This window comes from Vombatus ursinus, unplaced genomic scaffold (genome assembly GCF_900497805.2).
Source record: "Vombatus ursinus unplaced genomic scaffold, bare-nosed wombat genome assembly UNPS02014924.1, whole genome shotgun sequence".
NCBI lineage: Eukaryota > Metazoa > Chordata > Mammalia > Diprotodontia > Vombatidae > Vombatus > Vombatus ursinus.
The window spans coordinates 6,585,438-6,600,258 of record NW_020954702.1 but is presented as its reverse complement, the minus strand read 5'-3'; the positions used below and the strand labels follow the sequence as shown (position 1 = coordinate 6,600,258).

Here is a 14,821-nt window from a genome sequence, read left to right as displayed (position 1 = left end):
GAGAGAGAGAGAGAGAGAGAGAGAGAGAGAGAGAGAGAGAGAGAGAGAGAGAGAGAGAGAGAGAACCAAGGAGAAAATATCATGGAGGAAAATACACAGTTCGGTATCATAACTATAAATGTGAATGGGATCAATTCACCCATAAAATGGAAGTGGATAGCAAAATGGATTAAAAACCAGAATCCTACAATATGTTGTTTACAAGAAAAACATTTGAAATAGAGAAACACACAAAGGGTAAAGCTAAGGGGCTGGAGAAGAATCTATTATGCTTCAGCTGAAGCGAAGAAAGCAGGGGTAGCAATCATGATCTCAGACAAAGCAAGAACAAAAATAGATGTATTTAAAAGAGATGAGGAAGGAAACTATATTTTGTTGAAAATTTATTTGTTTTTTTTTAAGTTTTGAATTTCAAATTCTAGCCTTCCCTCCACTCCCCATCACTGTGATGGATGACCAGTAAGGTATAGGTTATACATATGCAATCATGTAAAACATTTCTATATTAGTCATTTTGTACAAGACTTGAATAAAAGAAAAAGAATGAAAGAAGGTTAAATAGCAGGTTTCATTCTGTATTCAAACAATATCAGTTCTTTCTCTGGAGGCAGACAGTATGCTTCATCATTAGACCTTTGGAATTTTCTTGGATCATTATATTGCTCAGAATAGCAAGTTATTCACAGTTCTTCATTGAACAATATTGCTGTTATTATATATAACATTCTCCTGGATCTGTTCACTTCACTGTGCATCAGTTCATATAAATCTTTCCAGGTTTTTCTGAAATCTTCTTGCCTGTCATTTCTTATAGCACAATAATATTCCATTACAATCATATACTACAGTTTATTTAACCATTCCCCAACTGATGGGCATCCCTTCAATTTCGAATTCTTAACCACAACAAAAGAGCTGCTATAAATATTAATAGGTCCTGTCCCCCTTTTTTATGTCATTGGAATGTAGACTTAGCGATATTATTGCTGAATCAAAGGATATGCTAATAAGCCCCCACATCTGAACCCCCTCTTAATAGTTAGTCTATTAAAACAATTAGTTCAAAGCCTAGGCATTTACTGAGATATTTTGTATGTACATGTAGTTAAGATGCCTTGTTTCTATATGGAACTATGTAGCTACAAAATATCCCCACAACATTAACCTGAAGTATATTTTCCCATAAATCTACAGTATCCATGGGAAGAAAGGACAGATTCTTACGCAAAGACACTTGTAGGGAACACTTGTAGTCAAGAAGACTCAATTCTCTGATACTGTAGGGCCTTGATGACCTTTCTCTCCTCATGGAGGCCACTTGAGCCTTCCCTTTCCCTAGGTTCCATGTCCCTGCAGGTCAGTTCCCAAAGCTAATTCTCCCTTAGGTTTGTATTTTTATTTCTTCCCTGTTGCCAGAGGTGCCATCCCTTGAAGCTGCTGTGTATTGATGCTAAAATGGTGCCTCTTATTGGGCAAATGAAGAGTGACATGTTGGGGGAGAGGAAAGAAAAACACATGCTTTCTGTCACTCTCTAATATAGATGCAGTGGTCACATTCTACAAAGTTGCTCTTTGCCTGGAGTGATTGCTAAATTGGTGAACTCAGCTTTTTAATGGTCCATAGTGGGTATGGCTAATATTCTGCAGCCAATAATAGTGTTCCTTCCAATTCAGTCAAAGAAAATTCCTTCACACTTCTTAAAGCAAAGGTTTTTAACCTGGGGTCTATAGATGTTGGGGGTGGAGTAGGGAGAGGTGGTCTATGGATAGATTTCAGGGGTCTGTGAACTTGAATGGGGGAAATTGCATCTTTATTTTCAATAATCTCTCATTGAAATTTAACATTTCTTCCAATTATTTTAAAATGTTATTCTAAGGAAGGGTTTAAAGGTTTCAGCAGACTGCTAAAAGGTTAAGAATTTTATTGTAAAAGGATGTCAGCTGTCAAGCTAATTTGGTTAAGAAGAAAAGTTTTTCACCCTTTGTGACGTGCTGCAAGTATTTGCAGTTCATTAATATTCATACCTCATTGCCTTTGATATCTTCCTCTTGCTCTCTATAATTACTTCAGTTACATCTGTTTGTAGGGAAGAAGGGGGGAGGGTTCAAGTACCATGCATAATGCTAGACTGATAGTAAAATTTATGTTGCTATATATTATCTTCTGACTTTCCATTGTGCACATTTTCTATTCCTTCATGTATTTTTTCCTTTAATTCACCAGGGTGAATTACATAAGCAGTGTGCTTCTCATGGTAAAGTTAGACTCAACACACTGAATGAAAATGCCTTCCATGATCCCGCTGGGAAAATATCAGATAATGAAACCCACTGTGGTTGGGCACCATTTGGTAAGCTCACTATTCTAATAATCCTTTATTCATTTATTTTATTTGTCACTTATAATAACTTAGTGATTTTGCATTTGAAGTTATGGGCAGAAATTACATTTGTTTTCTAGCCTTACTAATTTGTGCAATAATTGTGGATGCTCTTAAGAAATATACCTTAATTTCAAAGACAGGGTTCCCAATAGAAAAAAAAATCACTACTGTAAACATTGCAGCAAATAAATAATTTGTTTACAATAACTTAGAGCTATTAGTATCTTTTATTTAGCCTAAAAAAGCTAAATAAAATAGCATTAGTTTCTGAATATATCCCTCCTGTTCACTCCTATTCAGGGTGCCTTCCCCAAAGATTTTTTAAAAGAAAAAAATTAACAAAATCAACCAACACATCAATTGCATCTGACAGCATAGACAGTATTCAATACCCATAATCCTCTATTTCCACAAAGAAAGTGGAGGGGGGAGTGGATTTTCTCAACTCTTTTCAGGGGCCAAGCATGGAAATAATAATTACAACTTCCTGTTTCACTTTGTTCTTTCTTTTTAAATTATTGGAGCAATTATGCCTACATACACACATATAGTTTTCCAAGTTAATGTTTACTTCATGTAAGTTCGTAAAAGTTTTCTCATGTTCCTCTGAATTATTTATATTAATCATTTTTAGGGTATAATAATATTCTATTATATTCATTTGCCACAATTTGTTTAGCCAATCCATAATTAATGGCTACCTATTTTCTTTCCAGTCCTATACTATGGACTACAATTAATATTTTGACATATTTGGGACCTTTCTTTCTGTCTTTGATTTCCTTGGAATAACATATCTAGCACATATAGAGATATAGTGATATCTATATAACACTATAGATAGTGGCATCTCTGAGTTCCAGAACTGGGTATATCACTTTCTTCACACCATTCCATATTGCTTTCAGAATGATTGGATCAAATAACAGCTTCACAAGCAATATATTAGTATTGGAGTGGGCCTGATGCCAATATTCTGTTAGTTCAATTTCAATGCTAGGAGGAAATATTAAAGTCAGGGAACAGTTAACTTAAGAGATTTTGCTTAGCCCTAAAACATCAAAGATATGGTAGTATTTTACTTCTACAGACTATAGATTTTACCACCTCTCCCATCTCCATATGGAAATATAACTGATCAGCAAAGTAGCATATGGTAATATGAATAGTCATCCTACATGTATGGAAGGGCCTGATCCCACCTGGGTGGTACTTTTTAATGCCCCTAGTTGACCAGAAATCCATGTCAACATAGTCATAAGCCACAAGGAAACTGCATTAAGAAACAGTTTGAGCTTTGCCTCACCTACAAACTAATCAAGTCTTGACTATATTACACTTTTTCCTAACCCATGCTGGGGGGAGGAGGGAGAGTAATAGATGAAGGAGAAGCCTGGTAGATATTATTGATATTGTTCCTATTGCATACCAACACATTGCATCAATGTTCTAAGCATCTTCTAGAGTAGTGCTATCAAACTCAAATAAGAACAGATCCCTTCATGGGGTGGAGTAGGGGGCATATTGACTTAGAAAACTACAAATTAACATTGTCTGTGTTGTATTGTATTTTAATTTCTTTTGTTAAACATTTGCCAATTACATTTTAATTTGGTTCCAGCCAGGTTGGGGATTTTCGGGCTTAGAGTTTAATATTTTTCTTCTAGAGGACCTTCAACCATTTAAATGCTTTTAGGAATTTTTAGGGTTTTTAGGGTTGTTAATTTTTTCTTTCACCCTTTAAGCTACAGTCTTCCCAACCCCAAACAGTAAAGAAAAAGAAAAAATGAAAAAGAAAAATATGAAAAACAAAAACCAGAAATTCTGGATTTTTCCTTTCCCACTCATATCTTTAGAATATGGTCAGTGTGCATAATGCCAAATCTTTGCAGTTCTTAGTGGCTCTTCAAGTGAGTGGGGGTGATGAGTCATATCAGCAGCAGGCATATCTAGGATACAGCCTAGATGAAACATTTCTGTCACAGACACAGATTCTTCATCATTCATCAGGTTTATCTTTATTAAAGTAGCAAAAATGTCATAAGCTTCTTAAATGCAACTTGTTGCAGGATCTAAGTTGATACTGAAGCTTTCCCAGTACCACCACCATTCAGTATGCCCAGGCTCAACCACCAAAATCTCCCCTCCCTGACAGCCACACCAGGGAAATGATTTAAAATCTTTTATCTCTTAGAGACATCTATGGAGGGGTTGACTTCTTTTCCTATAGAAGTTAAATAAGGACTCTCCCTTGTTCCCATAATCACCAAAGTCAAGCAGAGGATCCTCTTTCTTCCAAGTAAATACAAATCCACCATAGTTATATAGTGACAGTTTTCGCCTCCCCTGTGCTATTAGAAAACAATAATACCAAACCTTGGTTGCCCAAGGCCTTTCTGGGCAAGAGTTGTCTGAACCATCCCAGAGGAAGCCTGACAACTAAGAGGGGACAAGGACTTCGAGGCCAAAGTTACTCTGTACAAAGGAAAAAATAATGAAGAGCCAGAGGGGGTCAGCCAGAACTGTGTTCAAAAGGAATCCATTCTTATCAGGTGCCTAATAATTGGATCCTAGAATCCACCGAGAGAACCCTTCCCCTTCGTGGAGTGATATTGACTTGTCAAAGATATGGCTTCTGGGAGGTTAGACACCTGACATGGATAATCAGGTTCATTACAGTGTATACTTGAAGAGGCAAAACTCTTCCCCTGAGATGAGAAGGTAACATTTTACCATTTGAGGACCAGTTGAGGGCACTTTGGCTTAGTACTCCAGCTGTCTTAAGGAGCCCAATTGGACAGGAATAGCTGCCTTATTCTTATGTAGATCATAAGGTCCCATGCCCAACCTACATAGCATTATCACCCCAATGTGGATATTGGCAGTAGAACTCCAGCCTCTAATATTCTTGAAATGGCTCCAATCTAATTAGTATAAGATGTCTCCAATGGGTGCTAACATCAACCACAAACTCTGTAGTAATCACCATAGATAAATATCTTTTCTGCCCCATCCTTTAAAGTTCTCTCACTTGCCACCCATGCAACATGGAGCTCAGCTCACTGGAAAGGGTTACCAGGATTCTCATTCCTCTGTTAAAGAGATTCAATTATGTAGTTTAATTAAGTAGTTCAATTACTTATGCCTCTCTCATAGCAGATAGAGCCATTGGGAAACTAGGCAAAATGACATCCTTCTGGAACTAGGTCCTTAGAGGTGGGAGGCCATTGGACCAAGGGGAAGAAGGGTTTTAAGACTGGATTAAAGGACTCAGTCTCTGGCATATTCACCACCTGTTAGTGATTAACATTAATACGAGAGGGACCCGGGCCAGCATGATTTTTAATGTCACTTCCACTTAAAAATAGAAGCCTCCTGAGCCCTACCCAACTTATTAGAGGGACAATCACGTATCACCCAACTCATAATTGACAATTCTGGGTAAAGGTTGAATTGTATGACCCTGTGATATCTGTTCAAAGTGCCTAATAACAGAAAAGCAACTGCCTTTCAGAAGTGATGTATTGAGTGGCTGCTTTAAGGAATTTGGAGCCCTCATGGCCTAATAACAGTAGCTTATTCTTGCCACCTCTTGGTATCTGTCAAATAGACTCAGGCTGGTCATTATGGACAGAGACTTAGAGAAACATGGGGTCTTGCATTATCAAAAAGGACTCATTGGGAGAATCTGCTGGAAAGCCTTCTTTTGAACTTCCAGGTCTGTATGAGTGGTGGGGAACCTGCAGGCTCGAGGCCACATGTGGTCCTCTAGATCCTCAAGTGAGGCTCTTTGACTGAATCCAAACTTCACAGAACAAATCCCCTTAGTAAAAGGATTTGTTCTGTAAAACTTGGACTTAGTCAAAAGGTGACACCCAAGAACATAGAAGGCTACATGTGGCCTCAAGGCCACATGTTCTCCACCCCTGGCTATAGTCTATTCTGAAAGAGGTGGATTCGTGGGTAACTCAATGAATAGTTTCGATTAGGAGACCCTGATAGGAAATGGAGATTCTCCAAAATCTGAAGAGTCCAATAAGTCTCTGGGCTTCCTTCTTAGTTGTGGGGAAGTGTCAGTAGTTTACTCTGAACTGTTCCTGGAACGCTCTGGGATTTTTTCCCATCCACTCTGTATTCCCAAAAACTTGACTGGACTAGAGCAGATTTTGTTAGGTTGATTTTCCACCTTTATCTCTCAAATAGGCCACCTTCTGATCTAGGGCCTCTGCTACTATCGCTCATCAGTCTTCTATAGAGTGGTACACATCAGTCCCCTCAAGAGGCAAAGACTTTTTCAATCCTCTGCTCACTGCCATATGGCAGTTCAGGTAGATAAACAGCTAGCCTTGGGGAAGAATAGTGAAAGTATATTGGACTCTTTCCTAGTGAAGGCAAACTCTTCCTGGCTAATCTCACTGAGGTCAATAATCCCATATGACTCAACCTGTGTCTAGGCTACTTGATCTATGACACAGATGAGGTCAGGGACAGTTGTAGTAATAAAAATAACTTTATTCTGCTACCTGTTGCCCATTTTAAACTGCTAGATGCCTTATACCTTCCTCATAGGCAACACAGGGTTGCTGTAAGGAGAACTGTTATGATGAAGTACTCTGGCTTCCTTTATCTCCATCACTAGAGAAGAAATCTCTTTCACTCCCTGGGGACTTAATATTGTTTTATATTATTTAAACATGATTATTTAGGCAACTCTAAAGCTTTCTATTTTGACCTACCAGCAAAGAGGTTGTTACTGACTTCCAAAAATTCATGATGCCCCTTTCAAGGTCTGACCTCTATAGCCTCCCCAAATGATTCAAGTAGGAAAAGAGCTTTAAATGATGCCTTAGACTTGGGTGGGGTTGAAGGATACCTACTGCCCTTGTGAATTTCTTTGTACAATTTTACTGGCACCCATTGCTCCATCTAAAGCCCTCTCCCAGATAGGACATCATTGCCCTATGTCCTCACCACCCGACATCAGCAAGGGAGTGGGTTCTGTGGCATCTCATTCCCAGAGCACCTACTTAAGGGAAGAAGTATTTGTCCAAGCTGCAACTGTTCCAAACTTCTACCCAAAGTACACCTTCTGGTTAGCCCCAACTTCTACAGTTCTGTGGCAGAGGAAAAACATAGCTAAGGTCTAAAACCATTCTGGTAGGACTATATCCAAAAGGTGGGATCTAAATGCCCCTAAGTCAGGGTTATCATAATGTGTGTCAAGTTATGAGGGAACTCCATAGATACAATCTATCAAGCTGATTTCATTTAAGAACTTCACTCCCTCCAATTCAAAGCTCTACTGGGGAAATTGCTGCAGCGGGAATTTATCTTTTCAGGATTAGATGTGAATAAATCTCTGTCTCAGCCTAAAGAAGGACAAAGGGAAACCTGCAATTTATTTAGCTGACTTTGCAGTACTAAGTCCTCAGACAAGCTTCACAGGCCTATGAAATTCAGACACAGAGTATCAGCATTGGTGCCATTAGATTACACTTTCACAGGAGCCATTACTCCAGTTCTATTTGATCTTCTTGTTCAGCCACCCCAATTGCTTGATGGTGAAAGGCTGCCCACTCCCTACTTCCAGTAGAGAAAATCACCCTTTCCTCATCCCCAAGAGCAGTAACAAGCCTAGAGAGTTGTTTTGTTTGTTTGTTTGTTTGTTTGTTTTTAAATTTCACCGCTGGTGGTGATTCCTGGGTCTCCTTTTCACTTCTGATATCATTCTCCTGCTCCACTCTCAGTGGGATGCAATGAAACCTCAGGGTCAGAGATCATATTGTGAGTTCTTGGTAGTGGCCTGTCAGTCCCCACTCCAATCGAGAGATCCTTTCACTGCTATCACCATCTTTATTTGCTGACCCTTGACCTGCACTGCACCATTGCTAAAAGCCAAGGGGTCTCTCACTCTCTCTCTCTCTCACTAGTTACTGAATGTCTAGGTCGGTTCACTTTCAGTCTTGCTATTCGGATATTCCAAGATGGTAAAAAAAAAAAAAAAAAAAACCAACCAGGTAAGGCTGAACATGGTGCTTTCTTTACTTTCCTGGGCAACCTCCTCCTGCATTCACTGAACTGAATGAGAGTCTTCTCCTTTTCCTTCAAGAGGACTTCCCATGTTCCTTTTTCATTAAGATGACTCCCCATACACAGCCAGAAGGAACCTTGGCAGAGGGTACCAGACTACCATATCTGATCATCTCAGCCTCCATATTTGCACTTCCCTACCTCCAACTAAACCATTAGCCATGAGGTCACTTTATCCTAATTGTTGACTACACCAAACGTTAGTGGCAAGCCTGACTCTGGCACCCTGTTACTTCAGGTTGGGACTATCTGAGGCACTTCTAAGCCAATGAACAGTTAATTCAGTCCTAAAATAGCAAGAATATGGAAGAAGCATATAGTAGTGCTTAGCTTCTATAGACTCACCACCCCTTCCCTCCCCATTTCGATAGTGAAATATATCTGATCAGTAGAGCAGAGTTTGGTGACTTGCATAGTCTTCTGATATCCATTGTGTTGGAAGGGCCTAATCCTACATGAGTGGAATCTTTTTTATGCCCTTAGGTGACCAGGGAGCCAGGTCAATAAAGTCAAAGGCCACAAGGTATCTGCTTCAAGAGAGAAATAGCTTAAGCTCTGTCCCACCTCCAGGCCAATCAATTCCTGGTTTTGTCACCTTTTCCTAATCTAAGTGGGGTGGTGGGGTGGAGGATAAGGGAACCCTGGTAGCTATTAGTCCTATCACAGTTAGGGTGTCTGTGTTCCTGCAGCTACTGCAACATTTTCTATTTCCATCTTTTGTAATTTTTTGCCAATTTGATATATATATATGGTAAAATCTCCATGTTATTTTTCATTTGCTTTTCTCTTATTAGTGATTTGGAGTAACTTTTATGTGGCTGTTAATAATCTAAGTTCTTCTGAAAACTTTTTACTATAACTTTTGTCTACTTGTTGTAGTTTGTGGCCTACATATTTGTGCTATATAGATACATGTGTGTATAAGTATATCAGATTCTTATCAGAGACATTTGATGCAAGATTTTTTCATATTCATTTAACTGCATTGTTTAAACCACTCACATTAAAGTTATGAATTTTAGGGTTGTGTTTTCTCCTATTTGTTTGTTTTGTATCATTTTTATCTTCTTTGTTTTTTAGGCTAACATTTCATTCCTGACATTAACTTTGCTTACACTACTTTAATGAATATCTATTTCTAAGGTTCTCTATCTCTCTCTCTGTTAATCTGCCCCAAACTAAATTCCTTTAATTTATTTAAATAATTTCCCTTCCTTTCTTTTTTTCTTCCTTCTTTCACTCTTTCTTTCCTCCTTCCTTCCTAACTACCTCCCTTCTTTTTTCCTTCTATTTCCTTCTTTTGATCTTTTTCTTTCATCTAGGCCAACTAGACATTTTCAGAGTATGCTGGAACTAGCTCACATAAGCTCATAAAAGTCAATTGTTAATTTTTTTTTGTATTACATTTATTTTAACATTAATTTTTTTTAAAAAATTTGAGTTCCAAATTCTTTTCCTACCTCTTCCCACCCCATTGAGAAAGCAAGCAATATGCTATCAATTACACATGTGAAGTCATGCAAAATATATTTCCATATTAGCCATATTGCAAAAACAACAACAACAAAAAGCAATAAATGTAAACAGTGAAAAAAAAAGCACGCTTCAATCTACACTCAGACTTCAACAGTTCTCTCTCTGGAAATGGATATCATTTTTCATCATTGGTCTTTTGGAATTGTCTTGGATCTTTTTTTTTTTTAAATCAGAATAGCTGTTTGTCACAACTATCATTGTTACAATATTGTTGTTACCATGTACAATGTTCTCCTGTTTCTGCTCAATTCACTTTGTGTCAGTTCATATAAGTATTCCCAGGTTTTTCTGAAACCATCCTGCTTGTCATTTCTTATATTGTTTGTATATATATATGTGTATATGTTTATGTATGCATATTGTGTATATTATGGAGTGTATATGTGTGTGTTGGTGTGTGTGTATATGTATGAAATGATCATTTAAAATTGAGGCATAGATATGTAAGTTGCAGACACATCAACTTTATCTTTCCTCACTAAGAAATCTAGGAGAATATTAAAAGTCACGTTTCCTATATTCACACTCACCCCTTTCTGATTCAAGAGTGTTACCCAGACTTTAATGAGGACAAATTTTTGCACCTTTTTTAAAGTACCTTTTAATATGAGTACCACTAATAATGAACTTATCTCATTGTTTAGATAAAAAGAACTATCAGCAATTACTGGGAGCATTGGATTATTCATTCCTTTGTGCTTATGCAATTGGAATGTATTTAAGGTAAGTATTATTTAATTTGGTTTTTAAGAGTCCTCTCTATATATGACTAACATTTCTGTTAGATCTCATGGCCTTCATCTATCTTGTAGCCACATCCTCTAGGGAAAAAGAACTATTTGGACACTTCATACTCTATGGAACACCTTTATTTACCATTGAGAGGCAAAAGCAATGCCTGCCCCATACCTAACTCAACTCTGTTCAGACAATGAACTCTACCCTCCAATGCATTCTGATGCCCTTTATTTTGTTTTTACCCCAGCCAGAGGACAAATCCATTTTCCACATTAAAAATGTTTTAATGTACTTTTGACATAATCAAGAATCACTGCCAATCTCTGTAGCTCTTAATATTCTTTTGCTGTAAATGGGCAGAGAAGATAAATAGTGAATACTGCTTACTTATCTCTTATTTTGTTTTGTTTTTTTATCTATTTTAAACCACACACACACAAAAAAAAAACAACTCATCTCTCAGAGCTTAAAAAATTCTCAATTTGCCTAATAGTTCCTTATTCTATCCTAATAGTTTCTTTTACTTTTATAACAATATAATGCTAAGTAGTTTCAGTATTATTCCCATTTTACAAATGAGGAAACTAAAGCTTTGTAACATTAAGTGACTTGCTCTTGGAACAAAAAGTTGGGGAGCCAGCATTTAAATCCAGGTCCCCTGATTCTAAGTCTAGCATTCTTTAAACTATTCCATCCTATTTAGATATGGATATTTGACTTAAAGTATAATAGAGGAACCATTCAGCATGCTATATCAATGACTAATGTTTCAGACAATCATCAAACTATACAGTGGTATAGATTGGCAGAATTTATATAGAATTATATATATATATATATATATATATATAAAATTTATCTAGACTGATTTCATCATTTGATAGATGAAATAAATGATGTCCAGAGGTGTGCAACCCTGGTAATACCAAAAAGGTAATATTCAGAGCTAGAGAGCTTATTATAACTTTAAAAATTTAGAGTATCAAAAGAAAATAAGTAATTATCAACTTTTAGAAAGTAAGACCTGAATCAACCAATCAGTTAATTAATAAATGTTAAACACCTACCATTTGCCAGGCACCATGCTGTGTGCTGGGGATACAAAGACAAAAGCAAAATACTCCTTGCCCTCAAGTGGCTTGCATATATTTGTATTCAAAACATATATAAAACAGAAACAAGTTAACTTTGGAGAAAAAAGCAGATCAGAAAAGATTGAACATAGAAGGTTGTAATTGAGTTTAGTTTTGTTGTTGTTGTGTTTGGTAAGACAGTCTGGATTAAATAACTTGCCCAGTCTAACAGCTAGTGTCAAGTGTCTGGTCTGAGACCAGATTTGAACTCAGGTCCTACTGACTCCAAGGTCAGTGCTCTATCCCCTGCACCACCTAGCTGCCCCAAATGAGTTTAGTTTTAAAAGAAATCAGGGATTCCATGAAGGGGAGGTGAAGAGGGAGAATATCCTAGGCATAGAGGACAGCCAGTCTAAATACATGAAGATGGGAGACAGGTGAGGAACAACAATCAGAGCATTATGGTTAAATCACAGAGTGGAGGGGAGGAATGGGTAAGAGGCTGGGGTCAGATTGGAAGGGGAATAGAGATTCACTAGACTTTATTGAGTAGGGAAGTTATATGGTCAGAACATAGCTTTAGAAAAATCATTTTTGCAGCTGGGCACAGGATGGCTTGACTTAGGTGTAGAGACTTGAGGCAGGGAAACCAATTAAGAAGTTGTATCAGGGCAGCTAGGTGGCACAGGGGATAGAGCACCGGCCCAGAACTTGGGAGGACCTGAGTTCAAATCTGGCCTCAGACCAAACACTTGACACTTACTAGCTGTGTGACCCTGGGCAAGTCACTTAACCCCAATTGCCTAAAAAAAAAAATTAGAAGTTGTATCAATAATCTAAGCAGGGGGGAAAATGAGTGCCTGATAGTACTGCAAGTGGAGAAAAAGTGAATGATATGAGAGATATTGTGGAGACAAAAACAAAATTACCAACCGATTCCATATATAGGGTGAGAAAGTGTGAGGAGTCAAGGATAACACTGATGTTGAAAGCTTGAGTGAGAGCCTGAGTAAGTTGAGAAGATGTTGTTGCCCGGGACAATAACATGAAAGTAACACCTTTAGAAATTAGTAAGTAGTAATGAGAGGATTTAAGCAGATATAACATCAAGTTGGGGAATTAGTTGATAGAAAAATATTTCAGCTGAAACCTTGAAAGTTTTAACTCCTGATTGATAAGATACGTGAACAGCAAAGCAAGTTTTAAATATCTAGGAGGTTCTTTCTTCTGATTGTATGTATACACACAGCCTCATCTTTCCTTGAATCACTGGAAGCTCCCACTCAATACAGGAAGAGCTTCATACCTGTTGGGTAACTCCAAATACCCAGGGGCTTTTTCTTTTCCCTTTCCCTCTTGGTATCATACATATATTTCTATTCTTCAACTTCCTGAAACAGATTACTGTTGTTGCCTAATCACATTCTTTCTCTTCTTTGTGTTCTTTTTTAATCACTTACTCTATTCCTTCCTATATCATTTTTGCTTTCTCCTCATGTTGGGATGTCATTCTGCCCTTAGTATATGTATGTACACACACACACACACACACACACACACACACACACACCATGCACACATGGACATGGACACACACATATACACACCATGCACATATGATTTTCTTTCACCTGTTTAGCCCTGTTTTCTCATCCAAAATATGGGGATGTTGGACTAGATGCACTTTTAATTCTGAACTCTATATGATATTAACCAAATGCTCGTGGGGGGAAAAAGAATTTGGCAACCCCTGAACTTAGTTTGCAGTTTTAAATTTTATTTTCTTCTGTCTCAATTCTGAAATGGGCCAGGTACCAAATTCTTACTTTATGAACTCAGAAAACAATCTGTTTTCATTCATTCCTTTCATTTCACACTTTTCATTGGATTTGTACTGGAGATTTTGCCCTGTGAAGTTTGGATTCACTCAAAGGGCTGCACCTGAGGACCAAGAGGGCCACATGTGGCCTTGAAGCTGCAGGCTCCCCACCCCTATCCTAGATAAATGGTTTAATTCCTCTTTTGTTTGTAGAACAGAAGCACTTATAAAGCTCTGGGTTTTTGAAAAGGGCTCAAACAGCTCTCATTAGCTTTTCTGCTTTCAGGATAGAGCATAAGGTGATAATTTATTCAGCAAGTAATTTAGAATGGTTTAGTATTCCTTAAGGTTTTCCTGGTAATGTTACTCTGTAGTGCATTTGGTAAGCACTAATTAGAGTAAATTGAAGGGAGTTAGTTCCCTAGAAATATATATTGTGTTGTGTTTCTGTATCATTTCATGTTCCTTCAGTTCTGATAGTTTGCATTTTAAAATGTCCATTTGTCCTACACTATTGACATTAAAAGATTACCTACTGTCAAGATACCTGTCAAGATAAATAATATTCATGAGATTTAGTGTTTTATAATTATGTCTTTTTGATGAAGTAACTCATTATAGTTTATTGTCATTTTCTGGTTAATAAATGTTTTATTTAAGTTATGATTTATTCCCTTCTTGGAATTTCTTAATTGTTTCTGTTTCTTAAAGATCAACTAACAGCATAAAAATATTTTGAAAGTAATTGTTCAGTGATGAGTTTTCTTGCCCTCTGCTTCCTCATTTCTTTTTTTCAGTGGCATAATAGGGGAACGCCTGCCAATTAGATATTACCTAACGTTTGGAATGTTTGCCAGTGGAGCCTTTACAACACTTTTTGGCTTGGGCTATTTCTATAATATTCACAATTTTGGTTTCTATGTCATAACTCAGGTAAGTACTTCAGCTTAAAGTAAAATACTACATAGATTATACACATAGGGGTTTAGTATTGTGGTTATTCTAGTAGTGTTGGAGTTAAGGACAAATGTTGCTTTTAAATGTCTTGGTCCTATTTATCTGTTTGAAACTAAGGTGACCCATTCAATCTTTAAAGATTCTTTTGACTTCAGGTATTTGTTCTCCAAGGAACTTTGTGTGTGTGTGTGTGTGTGTGTGTGTGTGTGTGTGTGTGTGTGTGT

At 37.4% G+C, this 14,821-nt stretch overlaps 1 protein-coding gene across 2 annotated transcripts in view; it reads left to right on the top strand.

Annotated features, from left to right (window-relative positions):
* SLC37A1 (solute carrier family 37 member 1) overlaps positions 1–14,821 on the top strand; it is a 162,656-nt gene that overhangs the window by 61,166 nt on the left and 86,669 nt on the right. For both annotated transcript variants that reach the window (XM_027843624.1, XM_027843623.1), the window contains exons 4-6: positions 2,225–2,351; positions 10,655–10,733; positions 14,438–14,573. In XM_027843624.1, coding sequence (XP_027699425.1) covers positions 2,225–2,351; positions 10,655–10,733; positions 14,438–14,573 — 342 coding nt within the window. The remainder of the gene's footprint in view (positions 1–2,224; positions 2,352–10,654; positions 10,734–14,437; positions 14,574–14,821) is intronic.